This window comes from Staurois parvus, unplaced genomic scaffold (genome assembly GCF_062004578.1).
Source record: "Staurois parvus isolate SC_StPar_1 unplaced genomic scaffold, SC_StPar_1.0 ptg000199l, whole genome shotgun sequence".
In the NCBI taxonomy this organism is placed as follows: domain Eukaryota; kingdom Metazoa; phylum Chordata; class Amphibia; order Anura; family Ranidae; genus Staurois; species Staurois parvus.
In genome coordinates, this window is record NW_028317995.1 from 401762 (window position 1) to 421133 (window position 19372).

At 41.8% G+C, this 19372-nt stretch overlaps 1 protein-coding gene across 2 annotated transcripts in view; it reads left to right on the forward strand.

Annotated features, from left to right (window-relative positions):
- CMTM5 (CKLF like MARVEL transmembrane domain containing 5) overlaps nt 1-19372 on the forward strand; it is a 49346-nt gene that overhangs the window by 21920 nt on the left and 8054 nt on the right. For both annotated transcript variants that reach the window (XM_089678161.1, XM_089678162.1), the window contains exon 3: nt 13063-13161. In XM_089678161.1, the coding sequence (XP_089534287.1) occupies nt 13063-13161 (99 nt within the window). The remainder of the gene's footprint in view (nt 1-13062; nt 13162-19372) is intronic.

The window sequence follows — 19372 nt, forward strand, 5'->3', positions numbered from 1 at the left end:
TACCCGGGATGTTTAATAGACTGTTCGTACAGATTTCAGTGAGTTATTCCTAAAAATTACAGCCTACAATAAAAAACTACATATTTCCATGCAAAAAAATGGTACCGCTTTCAGCACAAAAAATCGGAAAGAATCATACCGCGGAGGAGGTTAAAGATGCTACACTAGATAATGTGAACATGACCCATAAGATGGCAGTCAACTGAACTGTAACAATGGCAAACCCAATGCACAGAAAGTAGGCCACAAGCAACTGCTTAATAAATTAAATGGATGTATTATAGCGAGGCAGTTGAACGATGCATGAAAGCTGAAAATTGGCCAGGACTGGAAGGGGGTGAAAGTGTCCAGACTTGAAGTGGTTAGAAAGTCAAATATAATACAATTATATATAAAAAGTATATTTACAAAAAAAAAAACGTTCATTTCGATTCAATTATACTATAGAATTTGATCGCAGGAAAAAAACAGTTTATAGCAATGGCACTACATATGTTGCAGGTCATACAATTCTTCAGGCAAAAAAGATGTTGTTCAGCAGGGCTCTTTTCCAATACTGATGTTTTATAAGCTTACACACCACAGAATGCCTGAGCAGAACTTCTGTGGGAGACAGTTGCAGGAGCCTGGCAGAAGGGACACCCCATCCTCCTTAAGTATTTTATGCTATCACTGCTCCTACTCTCTCCCTAACCAACAGCTGTTTGTCCCTAACCTACTCCCACTGTGGTGGCCCACCAAATGACGTAGAATCTGCTATTTAAGCACATCTGTGTCAAGATGGCCAATCAAATCTCGCAGTATTTTGGCATCCAGTAAGAAATGCTGTACTCCCAAAATGGCTATCTGGAGCCCATAGTTTTATTCATACAATTTAGTACTCAGTGCCCTCCTGCCATCCCGAATAAATGACACAGTGCCATTTTAGGTCAGCGGATGCACAGTAGCTCAACACCTGCTTATGAGCTGCAGGGAAGGAATGGAGGAGAGGAAGGAAGGAAGGAGAGGAATGAAGGGGATGCAAGGAAGAAAGGAATGGAGGGAGGGGAGGGAGGAAGGGAAGGAATGAAGGAAGGAAGGAAGGAGGGAAGGAAGGAAGGAGGAGGGAAGGGGAGGAAGGAAGGAAGAAGGGAAGTGAAGGAAGGAGAAGAGAGGAAGGGGAGGAAAGGAATGGAAAGGAAGGAAGGAAGGAAGGAAGGAAGGAAGGAAGGAAGGGAAGGAAGAAAGTAAGGAAGGTCGGACTCACATGCATGGCCCCCTGTTCATTGGCTCAGTCAGAAACATTGCAGAGGTGTTGGCTGCTCTGTATACAATCTCCCACCCACACATCCCCTTAGAAGCTGCACAGACTGGAGTGTGGGTGGGCAAAGGATGAGCCACAGCAGATCCAGCCTCTCTCCCTCCTATTGGTGCGGAGGATGGGGGAGGGACTGGGCATTGAGGAGCACACAGGCAGCCCAGAAAGAGAAATCAAATGGATGGCTGAGGGTGATTAATACAGCAGTGGGGACAGTTACGAGCAGCAATCTCCCTGTATGGCTTTCAATGAAGTCGCTGGAAGCCGCATCTCCTCTTCTCCCCCCTGTGGCTTCCAGCTGCTTCATTGACAGACATACAGGGAGATCACTGATTATAACTGTCCTCACTGCTGCACTGATCACCCCCGACTGTTAATTTCACCTGCTGCAGTCTGGACACACTCACCCTCACCTTATTTCAACTCGCCAATGCGAGCAGGCTTGTGGAAATTTTGAGCCCTGAGTTAGCAAAATTTAGCATCAACTTTTAAGCGGAGAGGCTTAAAAATCTTTTTAGTTTTTATCCGAGCAGCGCTGATCAAGGAGGGAAAATCCAACAGGGTGGTTATGCAGAAGTTGATTTGTAGATCAAACTGTACAACCACAGGGGCCATACATGGATCAAAATTCAGCTGGTCCCTGCTGAACCATCTGAATTTCAATACATGTATGGCAAGCTTTAGTGCTTGGCTAAGAATTAATCTCAAATAATAACAAAAGTATACTAGCACTAGGTAGTGCAGGGAAAAAGCAGCTAGCATAAAGGCAAACCCTCTTAACCTTCATATAAACCAATCATAAGTATGCAGCGCTATATGTTAAATACCACAAATAGTAACTATTGATATGATAGCGCTGTGTAGCGCTGAGGTAAAGTCAAGTGCGATGAGCGTCTACGGACGTTATAAAGTACAGATGGTGAACTTCAATATTAGAATATTACACATGAACATGTGAGTCCCCAAAATATATAGGTGCAAATCGTGACTGTGGTGCTGTGTAAAATAGGTGTAGATTGCACTAACCAGATAGCGCAAACATGTGCGCATTTGAATAATTAAACCACTCCTGGTCCTCTGGGTACAGAAGGATGAACATCCACAGCTCAACTGGCCAACCAGCAGAAGGTCAAGTAGTTGTAGGATCATCAGCCTCCAGGGATCAGGAATCACTCAGCCATCCACCAGGGGGATCTCACTTCATGTGCCAGGTATCAAACATAGCCACCAGGGGGACCTCTCTCAATGGCGGGTATAAAGCAGCAGCAGAATCCACCTTAAAGAGGGTGGCTCGCCAACAAACGAGCCCAAACAGAAAATTCCTTGATAGTGTAGTATTTATTATAAAATAGCCATATTATGCAGATCCAGAAAAGCACTCACAGTATGGGAAAGAACATCAAAGATGGCCACCGGCCTAAACACGAGGCCTGAGCGGCGTGACATCACACCCTGGCTCCTCCTTTAGGGTATTTAACATATAGTGCTGCATACTTATGATAGGAATTAATCTCAGTTTGAGCAGAAGTTGAGTAAAAAATAAAAACGTAACTTGAAATAAAGACAGGGACTAAGAGAACCAATATTCCTCCGAATCATTATGTAGCTTAAATTTCACAACTGTTCTGGATATATTAACCACACAGTTGCCCATTTATAGGAAACCTTAATTTTAGGGTAGTCATGCTGGCTGGAATACTAACCACTTAGAACAGCAGTGACATCATCTGAATCACGTCTCTGGTTCTGTAGAGGAAGTCCTCTATGAATATATAGAATAAGTAACTCAGAGAAGAGGGCTAGGGAGTTTGGCTAACAGCATATGTTGTTATGTTGCTCTTGGGGGGACCAAACGCTAAACTGAAAAGATAAAAAGTATGGGTTAGCATTTCACATAAGATATCGTAATAAGGAAAATGTGATCTCAGAGATTTTGACTGTGGCAAGATTGCTGGTACCAGTTAGGATGCTTCAAGTATTTCTGTAACTATTAACCTCCTGTGATTTTCACACAACAGTCTCAGGATGGTGTGAAAAACAAAAAAACATCCAGTGAGCAGCAGTTCTGTTGATGGAATCACTGTGTACTTTAGAAAATTTAGAGGAGAATGACCAAACTGGTTGAAGACTACAGTAATTCAGATACCCATTATTTACAAGTGCTGTGAGCAGATACCAATCTCACAATGTGCATGTCAAACCGTGCTGGAGATAGGCTTCAACAGCAGAAGACCACCTCAGGGTCCACTCCTTTAATGTCAGTATGAACCCAGAAGGAATGTTTGTGGATTGTAGAATCCATGCCACAAAGAATTTAGGCTGTTCTGATAGTGAAGGGAGGCCCTACCAATTATTATTTATTACAGGTACTTATATAGCTCTGTCAATTTATGTAGTGCTTTACATATTTATTGTACAGTCACATTAGTCCCTGGCCTCAAGGAGCTTAAAATCTAAGATCCCTAACTCATATTAATATTAATACACATACCAGGGCCAGTTTAGACAGGAGCCAATCAATCTACCAGCATGTCTTTGTAGTATAGGAGGAAACTGGAGTACCTGGAGGAAACCCACACAGGCACAGGGAGTGTCATGATTGGGATTCAAACCAACGATGTTAGTGCTGCTAGGCAGAGGTGCTAACCACTTATCCGCTGCTTACCATTATTAAATTATGATTGGCATTAGTTTATTATTAGCATTAATAATGTAACACCCTGTTAGTCAGCTACGGGGAGCTCTAGTTCTAATTATTAGTCGGAGGCTGAGTAGCAGCCCAGATGTGATAGTCAGAGAGGTCAAATTTCAGTCAGGGATGAAAGGCTCTGCAGACCAGCTCTCTGAAACTTCCCTCTGCTCTGGAACTTTGGAGAAAAATCTAGAAGCAGTGAGCGGAGGTAAAGAATAGCTAGTCTGTGCTCTTAGGGGATCCTGGCCAATCCCCAACAGGAGGCTTGGCTTGGGGCCAGGACAGCCCTCAAGGGTAATTGAGCCTGCTCAGAAGTAGGAGAGTTTGAGTGGAGGATGGAGAGGAAGTGAGGCTGGAGAGCAGGAGCCTGGGAGGGAGCCCAAATTGAGTGGGGCTCACCTACAGGCAGAGGACCTTGGAGGGAGGAAAGCTCAGGACTTCACCAGAGTGGGGACCACCTTTGCAGCAGGGAAGGAGCGGCCCAGCTAGAAGGCCTGGTAGCAGCCAGCAACCCACCAGCAGCATAGGAGAAGGACCGAGTGAGTAAATCTGCTCCCCTGGGCCAGTAAGGGGAAAGAAGCATTCTGGTGGGAAAATGGATTAGCTTTTTACCCAGGACTGTTCACACTGCAGTGGCAGGCACTGAATCCCCTGCAATGGGATTTACCCAGTACAGCTGGATGAGGGGAGGATCCATCTGGGGCAGCACTATTAGAGATGCTGGCTAGCTCTCCAGAAGAATTGTTGCTGTGAAGACTTGTACGTAGTTGCTAAGGAGTTTTTCCCCTTTTGCCATTACCCTTACCCCATCCAAGTTATATTCCTCTAATAAAACTTCAAAACAAAGCTCAAGGACTGGTTACTGTCTCCTGATGCAAGTCTGAGTGAAGGAAATGCGTGTTGCCTGGCTGTGCAGGACTATAGGGGTACCCAAACCTCAGCGACTCCTAAGGAGGTAGTGCTACTCTAATAAATTGCTCAGTGAGTGTATAACTGTAGCTGTGTGTTAGGCAGTTCTAGTTAATACCAATATAAAGTGCTATTGCTTCTGCAAAAGTGGTATTGTTTTTACAGAAATGTATTTCTCTTCACCCACTCCAATCAAATCTTATCTGCTGTATGCTTCCTTTTCTGGGTTTCTTTTCTGCTCTTCTGTTTTCTTCTTTTGTTTTTGTATCTCATTTACAGGGGAAATGTGCTTTTACATGATTATAGAGACACTTAGGAAATGAATACAGAAGCTCTTTAGCTAAATTAAATATGATATTACATAGATTCCCTACCTGACCTTTACAAAATGTATTTACTCAGAAAGTAGCACTTAAAGCTTTCTGGTCTAATGGAAAAGCAGTACATTGTTTGTGAAACAGCAGCTGTTGTAATTACTTCACTTGCAATGGGAAAGCAGTTAGTAAGGGGTTCAATGTCAGGGACCCTATTTTATTTTTGTCTATGCCCACTGTCTCTACTACATCATGCTAGATGACAATGCAGCCAACAAAATGTGGAAGGTCCTCTTGCTTTAGTGGAAAGGGTTTTCCCTACTTAGATCTACTCAGATTTGGCATGCTGGGGAGGAGGGATGGCCACAGAGAAATCCAATTTCTTGGAACATTTTTTTACATGTGTAAATTACTACATGTGTAAACTATTACAAAAATCTGTTTTAATGGAAACAACAATTGTTCTTCTAAAACCTCACTTGGGTGACAGTATTTGATGAGTTTAAATGCAAATAATGTTATTAGAATTTTAAAGGTATGTGTGTGTGTGTGTATATATATATACATATACTGTATATAACTTACATTCATACATTCTATAATTTGTCCTTTTTAAAATGACACTAAATTATGATTTGGTATAAAAAAATTGCAAAGTTATTCACAAATGAAATAAAGGCTTTGCTCTTTTATTTAAATTAACAAACAAAATTAATTTAAAAAAAAGTTCAAAAAATAAATAAAAAAAAAACTAAAAAAAAGTTAAAATATTAATACTTAGAATTATAGAAATAAAGAAAAGGACTATATTAGTAAAGGGGAGAAGTTGAAAAAGGAGTTACTCAGGACTGATTAAACTAAGGTTGTGGTCAAATATGAACATTTGTTTTACTTGTCGGGCTGCTTTAAGTGACATTATATGCAGTTCAAAGCCCATCCCTTTAATCTGCAGATGAATGAATCGAAGCAGGCACAAAAGTAACAATGTTACTTTGTATCTGTCTATGTCTGAACTGTGTTCATAAGCACTGTGTCAGATGGTCCGTATTTTCATAGCAGCAGCTATTACAGCTGCTTTATTTACACAGAAACTCCCGACTGTCATTTTTGGCCTTGGCAGTTGCTGGGGTTGTGTGTGGGCAGCAGAACCAAATGTATTACACTTGCCCTGTGTACTTCAATTAGTTTTTTTTGAGCATATGTAATATATCAGGGATGCACAATTAGTTTTTACTATTAATATATATTAATAACATAATTAATATGTTTACAATTCATAAGCTGATCCAAACATAATGGTTGATTGGTAAACTACAGGTTTAATGTGTCTAAAGTAGTCATTATTAGAGAGAGCTTGATGTTATGGTAGATAATAGACTTAAAGTTTATGTTAACCCAACATTTCATTATTCTGATATATGTCTTTTATACCCTGCACTTGTATTAAAAAGCATTCTGTCAGCTTTGCATTGTTTCCTTTGTGTGAAATGCCTGGTGATCCTGCCAGTTCCTTAGCTTTCCTATTTCAAACCCACCACACAGGCATGGAAGCACATCCCAGTGTGATCAGTTTTCTTCTTTGCATTCTTCTTGTGAACACAGCCTGTATGTACTGCTTTGGTCAGAGATCTGCTGACATGCCCCCAGCTACTCACTGGGAAGATCAGTGCACTGCTATTTTTCCTGCTGCCATACCTCCTGCAGTTTCCTCCCCCACCACCTCTCTAAACCTCTTATGCAGCTGAGAACAGAAGTCAAATGATCACGTATAAAGAAAAAAAAGTATACAGGGTGATTGAAAAGTAATTCCTTATTTTAAAAATCTTATAATTTATTTTTTAATCACAGAAGAACACATATAACATGGAGTTTTATTTCAAATTCTTCTTAAAGCACTGTTCGTACACAGTGAAAAGAGAGGCCACTTTCCCTTGCTGCTTGTCGAATGGACTTTTTTGGGCTCTGAGTGAACATTTCTTGAATTGTTCTCCCTACCTCCGGGTCACTGGTATTGGAAGGGCGACCGCTTCTTTGAGCATCCATTACAGAACCTGTCGCCATGAGTTTTGCATGACAGTTCTTCATGGTCTTTGCATCGATCTGAGCATGTTTTCCTTTGATGGTCCTCCACCATCTTTGCACTTGAACAACTGATTTCCAAACTTCGTAGCATGCCGCTAACTGGGCACGCTCTTGTACAGTTAAACGTCTGGACATCTTTATGCGGTTTCGAATTTTAAAACAAAATAATCAATCTGAAAAGAAAAACAACAATACAGAATTAATTGTCATAGATTAAGGAACATACATTAAAGAATTGAGAAAAAAGTAACTTCATATAAAAAATGTATAAATAGTTTAAAATAGGGAGTTACTTTACAATCACCCTGTATATACAAACACAAATGTTTTACCTTGCATTTCTAATTTAACCACTTGCCTTCCTAAAGATTTCCCCCCCCCCCCCCCCTTAATGACCAGGCCATTTTTTGCTATTCATCACTGCGCTATTTCAGCTGGTAATTGCACGGTCATGAAATTTATGTCCTTTTTTCACACAAACAGAGCTTTCTTTTGGTGGTATTTGATCACCAATGAGTTTTTATTTTTTGTGATATAAACAAAAAAAGAACGAACATTTAAAAAAAAAAAACAATATTGTTTACTTTTGGTTATAAAAAGTATAAAGTAAACTCAAAGTTAGTCATACATGTAGGCCAAAATGTATTCTGCTCCATGTCTTTGGTAAGAAAAATCCCAATACATGTACAGTCAGATCCATAAATATTGGGACATTGACACAATTCTAACATTTTTGGCTCTATACACCACCACATTGGATTTGAAATGAAACGAACAAGATATGCTTTAACTGCAGACTGTCAGCTTTAATTTGAGGGTATTTACATCCAAATCAGGTGAATGGTGTAGGAATTACAACAGTTTGCATATGTGCCTCCCACTTGTTAAGGGACCAAAAGTAATGGGACAATTGGCTTCTCAGCTGTTCCATGGCCAGGTGTGTGTTATTCCCTCATTATCCCAATTACAATGAGCAGATTAAAGGTCCAGAGTTCATTTCAAGTGTGCTATTTGCATTTGGAATGTGTTGCTGTCAACTCTCAAGATGAGATCCAAAGAGCTGTCACTATCAGTGAAGCAAGCGATCATTAGGCTGAAAAAACAAAACAAACCCATCAGAGAGATAGCAAAAACATTAGGCATAGCCAAAACAACTGTTTGGAACATTCTTAAAAAGAAGGAACGCACCGGTGAGCTCAGCAACACCAAAAGACCCGGAAGACCATGGAAAACAACTGTGGTGGATGACCGAAGAATTCTTTCCCTGGTGAAGAAAACACCATTCACAACAGTTGGCCAGATCAAGAACACTCTCCAGGAGGTAGGTGTATGTGTGTCAAAGTCAACAATCAAGAGAAGACTTCACCAGAGTGAATACAGAGGGTTCACCACAAGATGTAAACCATTGGTGAGCCTCAAAAACAGGAAGGCCAGATTAGAGTTTGCCAAACGACATCTAAAAAAGCCTTCACAGTTCTGGAACAACATCCTATGGACAGATGAGACCGAGATCAACTTGTACCAGAGTGATGGGAAGAGAAGAGTATGGAGAAGGAAAGGAACTGCTCATTATCCTAAGCATACCACCTCATCAGTGAAGCATGGTGGTGGAAGTGTCATGGCGTGGGCATGTATGGCTGCCAATGGAACTGGTTCTCCTCTATTTATTGATGATGTGACTGCTGACAAAAGCAGCAGGATGAATTCTGAAGTGTTTCGGGCAATATTATCTGCTCATATTCAGCCAAATGCTTCAGAACTCATTGGACGCCGCTTCACAGTGCAGATGGACAATGACCCAAAGCATACTGCAAAAGCAACCAAAGAGTTTTTTAAGGTAAAGAAGTGGAATGTTATGCAATGGCCAAGTCAATCATCTGACCTGAATCCGATTGAGCATGCATTTCACTTGCTGAAGACAAAACTGAAGGGAAATTTCCCTAAGAACAAGCAGGAACTGAAGACAGTTGCAGTAGAGGCCTGGCAGAGCATCACCAGGGATGAAACCCAGCGGCTGGTGATGTCTATGCATTCCAGACTTCAGGCTGTAATTGACTGCAAAGGATTTGCAACCAAGTATTACAAAGTGAAAGTTTGATTTATGATTATTATTCTGTCCCATTACTTTTATTCCCTTAACAAGTGGGAGGCACATATGCAAAATGTTGTAATTCCTACACCGTTCACCTGATTTGGATGTAAATACCCTTAAATTAAAGCTGACAGTCTGCAGTTAAAGCACATCTTGTTCGTTTCATTTCAAATCCATTGTGGTGGTGTATAGAGCCAAAAATTTTAGAATTGTGTCAATGTCCCAATATTTATGGACCTGACTGTATAATAATTGGATTGTGTGAAAGTTATAGCGTCTACAAACTATGGTATATATATTGGAATTTACGCAGCTTTTACTTTCTGACTGCCTATTACATTTCTCGAGATTCTAAAATGCCAGGGCAGTACAAAAACCCTGAAAATAACCCTTTTTTGGAAAGTAGATACAACAAGGAATTTGCTGAGAGGCATGTTGAGTCCATGGAACATTTTATTTTTTGCCACAAATTTTTGGAAAATTACAAAAACTTTTTTTGTTATTGCGGGTAAATAACTTTGATGGGGGTTATGGTCGTTATTGGATGCCTAGGAACTCAGTCAATGTATAACTTGAGGACATCTTCGGTAATCACAGACTTCTAGTAAAAATCCCAGACTGGAATAACTGTACATCTTGGCTAGCCACAAGTCCCAACTTGATTTCAGATACTTTATTCTTCCCTGCAAAATGCCAGCGCACCTGGCTCCAACTGAGAATTCCCCAAGCAAGTGTGGAGGATAATAGTATGCTGTCCTTCTGAAAGGTAGAATATTGCACTAGGCTGCAGTCTCCCTTGTAGGCTTTGGGAGGAGGGGGGGGGAGATGAAAAGTGTAGAACTATGAGGTCCACTGTGGATACACCGTTTTCTTGGCACCAAAATCCAGACTGTGCTTACAGAGAAATTACTTTCAACAGACTGGCAAAGCACTTCTAATAATGATCCCAGCACTGGCACATTACCACGAGATTATGCCAAGCAGGGTTGAAGGTTGGCAGTAACTGTCCCTCCCAAAAGGCTAGCTGGGTATTGCAGCTGGCTGCCTCTCCCCTATAGGCTGTGGGAAGTAAACAAACAAAGGTTACTCACTCAGTTCCTAGTGTATGGTAGCAGGGATGGTAACTTCTGATCAGGCCTCCTGCTTAACAGGTTCCATGTACTCCCAGGGTGTCTCAGCCAAGGCTGACTGAGGCTGAAGGGGTGAAGGTTTCTTTCCGCTTCCTTCCTTTTTCTCTCTCTCTGGCACAGAGGACCCCTTCAGGCTTTTGGATCCTGGACTCTCTTTCTCTACATGGCCAGGATCCTGAGCATTTATGGGTGAACTCTCCACCCTTCTGGGCCATCCTCACCCAGGGACTGGTAGAGCTCCCACGGATATTCAGGCTTCTATATCCATCCCTTCACCCACTAAGTTCTGGATTTTCTGGAAGCTTCCAGAAGCAAGGGGAAGGTGAACCTCCACCCAAGTCTCAATTCTTTTGGAGACTCTAACAGGTTTCTCAGATTGCCCTGTATTTGGCTCCATCCATCTTCCCATCAACTCTGACCAGCTTCCCTGTCCCTGCTGAAGAAAGCATCCCCACATTTTATTTTAACTGACAAATGCGTGATCATGCAATGCCACACCCAAATTAAATTTATGGCCTTTTTTTCCACTAATTGAGCTTTCTTTTGGTGGTATTTGATTGCCTGTGCAGTTTTTATTTTTTGCGCTATAAACAAAAAAATTCCGACAATTTTGAAAAAAATATATATATTTTTGTGTTTTTGCTATTAAACATGTCCAGTAAAAAATTTTTAAAAATAAAGTTTCATCATAAATTTAGGCCAAAATGTATTCTGCTACATGTTATTACTAGTAATGGTGGCGATTAGAGACATATAGCTGGACTGTAGTGGGCATTCTGACACAAGGGGGAAACTGACTTGGTGTCACTGACATCCCCAGTGACACCAATACAGTGATTAGTACTAATAAAAAGCACTGACACTGTACTGCACTGGGCAGGAAGGGGTTAACATGTGGGGCGATCGAAGGGTTAACTGTGTGCTGTTTTACTATGTGGGCTATGTATGCTTTACACTGTAAGCACACTGCTTTGTATAGCTCTGCTATGCAGAGCCATACAGAGCAGTGTGCAGGAGCTGACAGGGGAGAAATCTGTATTGTTTACATACAGGTCTCTCCCCCATCAGCAATACTCGAAGATCATGAAGAATCACCGGCCCCAGTGATTGACAGCCCATCGCTGCAAATGGTGGCACGGGTAAGGCGTGCACCCCCTACCCGAAGCTGAAAAACCACGTGCCGCCCTGTAGCAGTATTTCTTCTGTAGGGCAGTGTGGAAGCAGCTAATTAATGCTCTTCTTGCCCGGCCTGTCAGTTTAAATGGATGGCCATGTCTTGGTAAGTTTGCAGTTGTGCCATACGCTTTCCATTTTCAGATGATGGATTGAACAGTACTCCGTGAGATTTCCAAAGCTTGGATTTTTTTTATAAACTAACATTGTTTTAAACTTCTCCACAACTTTATCCCTTACCAGTCTGGTGTGTTCCTTGGCCTCATGATGCTGTTTGTTCACTAATCTTCTCTAACAAACCTCTGAGGGCTTCACAGAACAGCTGTTTTTATACTGAGATTAAATTCCACACAGGTGAACTCAATTTACTAATTAGGTGACTTCTGAAGGCAATTGGTTCCACTAGATTTTAGTTAGGGGTATCAGAGTAAAGTGGGCAGAATACAAATGCACACCACACTTTTCAGAAATTTATTTGTAAAAAATGTTGAAAACCATTTATCATTTTCCTTCCACTTCACAATTATGTGCTACTTTGTGTTGGTCTATCCCTGAAAATCCCAATAAAATACATTTAAATTTTTGGTTGTAACATGACAAACTGTGGAAAATTTCAAGGGGTAGGAATACTTTTTCAAGGCACGGTAAGCTATCTGAAGGTGCTTGTGCTGAGTAAGAGTCAGTTTGTTTATTTTGCCTAAAATACACTTTAAGGGCCAATATAGTAAACAATATCGTATTCTGATAAAGGTATGGGGTTATTACCTGTAATGATTCAGGGCCTCTTCACCCTTTTTCAATAGTTGTGGTGCATTTAGAGTGCGTTAAAGCACCCAACTTTTTCTACTGTCCATTCTGGAAGGGTAAATGTTTATACTCAGCCCTTCTAGCAACTTTTATATTCTAAATGGGTTTCCTCCGGGTGCTCCGGTTTCCTCCCACACTCCAAAAACATGCTGGTAGGTGAATTGGATCCTGTCTAAATTGTCCCTAGTATGTGTAGGTATGAATGTGAGTTAGGGACCTTAGATTGTATGCTCCTTGAGGGTTAGGGACTGATGTGAATGTACAATATATATGTAAAGCGCTGCGTAAATTGATGGCGCTATATAAGTACCTGAAATAAATAAATACTGTAGAGCATGTACATGTAGGAATGTTATGGTGAGACAAAAACGACTGTGCGTAATTCACATCCTAACTGAAAGATAAGCTTACCAAAGGTGTCCAATCGATTTCTGCCATGTTGTTCAGATGGCATTTGGCTGTATGGGTTTCTACACCAAGTTTGGTTAAATCACTTTCACATTTTTTGTACAATAGATTGCAAGCATTTAAACTGGCTGAATGATTTACATTTATTTTGCTTTTAGGATTTCCTGCGCTGTGTCTCAGCTGCTGTCATTTTTCTGGTAGTCTCCATTGTGGCTGCAGCCCGGAGTTCAGGAGATGGAGGGGCTATTACTGCAGCTGTGAGTACTTTTGCAGACGTCATTTCTTTTGCTTTACCTTCATTTTCTACTTCAAATCTATTGTTTCTGTCTGCAGTGAAACATACTAATTTATTTCCTAATTCAGTTACTTTGTTTTTTCATAAGTTTCATTTCTTTGAACAGCTTTACAATGAACTGGAATATAAAATAGTGCTAACATAATGTCGTCATATCGGAACAATTGGCTTCCTTTTTGCTAATGGTTTTATTAATAGTATTCAGGCTCACAAAGGCTATCTGTGTGTTGCAGCAGATTGGTTCTCATGTGGTGCATGTACCTTAACGGGGTAGCTCTGACCAATATATGAGGGACCCTTCTTTGTCAAGTTAGAGTTATTTTCCCGGTTTAAAAGCTAAGTATTAGTTGAAGCAGAAACCAGAGCAACCATGACTGTAAAAATCCAACACAATGATATAAAATAGCAACAAAATCTGTGCTCTTACATCGGTGAACCTCTTTACCTTAGTGTATTCACTCTTCCGACTTTGGTGTAAAGGGGAACTCTGATGTAAGAGGTTCTCTAGTCACCAGAGCCCCCTCTCCCCCCCACATCAGAGTTCCCAGCATCCCTCCTTATATCAGAGTTCACCCTTATAGTGCAAGGGGAAACTTTGCAAGGTAAGGAAGAACTCTGTAAACTGCTGTAAGGGGGAGTTCTAGTGACAAGAGTATCTCTTACATCAGAGTTCCCCTTTACACCAGAGTCTGCAGCATTCCCCCATGAATCATGGTCCACAGTGTTCCTCTTTACATCAGGGTCTGCAGAGTTCTCTTTACTTCAAGGTCAGCAGAGTTCCCCTTTGCACTGTAAAGGAGAACTCTGATGCACTGTATAGGGGCCCTCTGATATAAAGAGGGCTCTGGGGATGCTGGGAACTCTGATGCAAGGGGGAACTCTAATGTAAGGGCAGGAAGGTGGCCCACTGCAGAGCGTGTGAAAGGGTCCCACTGCAAGACTGTAATAAAGGGCCCCAGGATGGGAGTAAAGAGACCTGGAGTCAATGGAAAGGGGCTTGAGTCAGGGGGGTCCTTCATGGTAGATAGTAAACTTTTGGTGCTGAAACCTAAAAAAACTGTTTGCCCAAATGCCCCTAACCTCCAACATATCACTAATCCTCAACGTGATTTTGACACTTCACCCTACCCTCACCCAAACCTTAAAACTTTACTGAACCCTTTAGATTGACACAACCTTTATTTATACCTTGTGGTGACTATACATAATAATTTTGTTGGCAAATTTGAAGCTTTACAACTCTCATCCACAACAATTTTCCACCCCAAAGTTTGAGCAGTTTCTCAGTTTAAAGTGACCAAATGTTTGAAACTGACATGTCTTTTTTATTGGCACTGCAATGGTTATGATTTCATTCCACCACAACTTTAATTGTTTGCCATTTGAGGTACAAAGCAAAACACTGATGGTAGATAGCTTTGGCTGAAAGCTCATACAAAATCTCTACATTCCCTATACACATAGTAACTTTAACCTTTTAATCTAACACAATAAATGAAGCCTTAAAGTGGTTCTGAAGTCTCAAGGTTTTTAACCTTCATACATTCTATGCATGAAGGTAAAAAATCTTCTGTGTGTAGCAGCCCCCCCCCTAACACTTACCTGAGCAACTCTTGATACAGCGATGTCCAGAAGAGCCTTGGTTCTCTGGGGACTCTCGCTCCTGATTGGCTGATGCAGCAGCGGAAGCCTCACAATCAGATCCAGTGAGTCAATCAGGAGAGGAAGGGGGAGGGGCGAGCTGGGGCTCTGTGTGTGAATGGCAATCACAGCCAGTGAGTCAATCAGGAGAGGAAGGGGGAGGGGCGAGCTGGGGCTCTGTGTGTGAATGGACATGCAGAGCTGTGGTTCTGGAGCCCCTATAACAAGCTGTTTGCCATGGGGGCATCTGACAGGAGGGAGGGGCCAGGAGCTACAGCAGGGCACCCGAGAAGAGGAAGGTCCGAGCTGCTCTGTGCATAATCACTGCACAGAGCAGGTTAGTATAACATGTTTGTTATTTTCAAGAAATGAAAAACAAGACTTTATTATCACTTTAATTCTTAACATTTAACAATAATGCATCTAATGTAAACTATCCCTAAAACTGAACCCTTAAAACCTAACCCTAAAACTTATAGGAAAACATTAAAATTCTCCCTAAATCATAACGTAAACCTACAATCCTTAGCCCTAACCTTAAAGAAGCTAACACTAACTGTAATGTCTATCAGCTTTTTACCATACTTACCCTATTAGGTGTATGGAGTGTCAGCACAAAAAGGTACCTGTTTTGCATTGAGATGTCACATCGCTGAAATCTTACAGCCAAAAAAACAAGGATCCATAAGTTAAATGTCTATGCAGGAAATGTTCTTTAGTAGTACTTGAGATAAATTGACATACACTATGTGTACATGAATGATCAAATAAATGGGTTCATAATTTATGGTTGAGAGACATTTCTATAGATACACTTTTGCTCGCTATCTAATTGCTCACAGTCCATATATAGTTCTCAGCTATCCTAAAGTCGGCAACAGGCAGATCAAAATCTCAATCCATCTATGGGCAGGCTGGTTGTACTGAAGTCGATCTATCAAGCAGGTTCAGTACAACCAGCCTGTCTGTTTTTCCTGTTTGATCATTGCCAGCAGCTGTAGCCTGCAGCAATGATCTTTGTATTCTGACAGCAGGAAAACTTCTTGCTGTCAGAATACAGCAGCACAGTAGGAGAGAATCGAGCCATAGATTATGCTGGCCATAGATTATGCAATTTTGTTTCCTTCATTATGCAGTTTTCTTTCCTTCAGACATGGGTTGAGGTGGCCATACATGTTAACAGATTACTAATGATTGTACACATACAGTTTTGCATTGTACATATGTGATATAAAGCAATAGCGCCTCATAGGAAGTAAATGGAGATAGCATGAAAATGTGGATAAGCATGTGGTTAATGGGTAACAATCTGAGGGTTTGATAGTTCAGTTCTAGTCTGACCCCTACATTTTTATGGCTAGTTTTTTATAAATCAACACAGTGAATGTATCCCCTCCCCAAAAGGATAGAAGTAAAATTTTAGATATTCTACAGTTTCTATTAAACTAACCTCTCAAATGTAATATATTTTATCCCCTTTACACACATAAAAATAGTGTATAGATTCCCATAGTTCCCGACATGAACACCTACCCTGTGCATTGTACAGTTTAAAGTTAGGCAGCCAATACATTAGTCAGTTTTTTTCCTTCAACCAGCTGGTTGAATAAAAAAAATACTGACTTGACATCAGATGTGTGGATGTGGGAATCCCTCCTGCTGTGTCTTTGTATTCTGACAGCAGGGGGACTTCCTCACCACCAGAATACACACAGAGCAATATACAAGAAATTTCCCAACAGGGCTGTTGAACAGAAGTCAATCGGTAGATCCCTGCTGAACCGGCAATTTCGATGTATGGGTAACTTTAGAGTTTTACTCATCTAACTTCTAGTAGATTATTGTGACAATAACATCTGCCACATTTTATGTATCACTATACATACAGTTTGTGGCCACACTGTACCTGAATTCCCTTTAATGCAATTGTTTCTTCATTCAAAAAGGGAATCAAAAATCTAACTTCTTGAATATAAAACACAAATAATGTTGTAGCTTTCATGCCCTTGATTGGTTTTATCTTTGATTTTACTTTGACTTTGTTGGTAATATACAGTATCTCACATAAGTGAGTACACCCCTCACATTTTTGTAAATATTTTATTCTATCTTTTCATGTGACAACACTGAAGAAATGACACTTTGCTACAATGTAAAGTAGTGAGTGTACAGCTTGTATAACAGTGTAAATTTGCTGTCCCCTCAAAATAACTCAACACACCGCCATTAATGTCTAAACCACTGGCAACAAAAGTGAGTACACCCCTAAGTGAAAATGTCCACATTGGGCCCAATTAGCCATTTTTCCTCCCCAGTGTCATGTGATTTGTTAGTGTTACAAGGTCTCAGGTGTGAATGGGGAGCAAGTGTGTTAAATTTGGTGTTATCATTCTCACTCTCTCATACTGTCATTGGAAGTTCAACATGGCACCTCAGGGCAAAGAACTCTGAGGATCTGAAAAAAAGAATTGTTGTTCTACATACATGGCCTCGGCTATAAGAAGATTGCCAAGACCCTGAAACTGAGCTGCAGTACGGTGGCCAAGACCATACAGCGGTTTAACAGGACAGGTTCCACTCAGAACAGGCCTCGCCATGGTCGACCAAAGGAGTTGAGTGCATGTGCTCAGCGTCATATCCAGAGGTTGTCTTTGGGAAATAGACGTATGAGTGCTGCCAGCATTGCTGCAGAGGTTGAAGGGGTGGGGGGGTCAGTCTGTCAGTCCTCAGAGCATACGCCTCACACTGCATCAAATTGGTCTGTATGGCTGTCATCTCAGAAGGAAGCCTCTTCTAAAGATGATGTATAAGAAAGCCCGCAAACAGTTTGTTAAAGACAAGCAGACTAAGGACATGGATTACTGGAACCATATCCTGTGGTCTGATGAGACCAAGATAAACTGATTTGGTTCAAATGGTGTCAAGAGTGTGTTACGTCAACCAGGTGAGGAGTACAAAGACAAAAGTGTCTTGCCTCCAATCAAGCATGGTGGTGGTCATGGTCTGGGTGTCAGGAAAGGCCTGCCCATAGTGCAGGTGAAGTTCCACGGCACACAAATATGCGCATGCGCAGAGTCCTTATGAGCCAAACAGATGTGCAGGCACTTGGACATAGGCGCGCATACGTGTGCGCGCACATGGGCATGTGCACTCGCGCATACGGGCGCGCGCCTATCACTAATGCTGGCACCAAAAGGGCTATTTAAACTGGCTGCAGTAGTTGTCCCATTGCCGTATGGTCTTTTCCCTACTCGTGTTCCCTGATTCCTGTGATTGTCTCCTGATACCAAAACAGCTTGTTCCTGACCTCCGCTTGATTGCTACCTGCCCTGACCTCTGGCTTGCCTTGGGTTATTCTTCTGTCTTCGCTCCTGTCTGATTAATCCTCCATTACTGACCTGGCCTGTGATCTGACTACTCTTCCTCCTGCCGCTTTAAGGCTGACCAATACCGAACCAGACTCGTCTGACCTTGCATCCTCAGCACGCTGCTCTCGGGTATCCATCCATCCAGCATGGTTACATCAGAATCCTGCTTCCTTCCTACAACTCATCGGCTTACCCGCTACTACTGGACTGATCACAGGCACTCATACCTCACCGTGCCCCTGCGACCGCTGTCTCACCATCAGCGGTCCTTGAGCCGGAGTTGTACGAGAGGTCTGCCTCTTCACGCCAGGCTCACTATCCAGGTACGTGACACTGGGGCTGCATGAGTGCTGCCAGTACTGGGGAGCTACAGTTCACTGAGGGAACCATGAATGACAACATGTACTGTGACATACTGAAGCAGAGCATGATCCCCTCCCTTCGGAGACTGGGCAGTATTCCAACATCATAAGGACCCCAAACACACCTCCAAGACCACCACTGCCTTGCTAAAGAAGCTGAGGGTAAAGGTGATGGACTGGCCAAGCATGTCTCCAGACCTAAACCCAATTGAGCATCTGTGGGGCATCCTCAAACAGAAGGTGGAGTAGCGCAAGGTCTCTATCATCCAACAGCTCCGTGATGTCGTAATGAAGGAGTGGAAGAGGGCTCTAGTGCCAACATGTGAAGCTCTGGTGAACTCCATGCCCAAGAGGGTTAATGCAGTGCTAGAAAATAATGGTGGCCACACAAAATATTGACACTTTGGGCCAATTTGTAAATTTTGACTTAGGGGTGTACTCACTACTCACTGTTGCCAGCGGTTAGACATTAATGGCTGTGTTTTAAGGTATTTTGAGGGGACAGCAAATTTACACTGTTATACAAGCTGTACACTCACTTCTTCAGTGTTGTCACATGAAAAGATAGAATAATATATTTACAAAAATGTGAGGGGTGGACTCTCTTCTGGGAGATACTGTATATATGTGTTTTCATATCAGCCAACCTTGTATAACCATACATGTCCACTGTGCAGACATCTCTGGCAGCCAGCTTATCCTGTCAGAACAGTATCAGATACAGTCAAACGCAGGTGGTCGATGCCTCTGTAAGATTAGCTGACCAGGGTGTGTCTACAGAACTTGCAGAGTGCCCACAGAT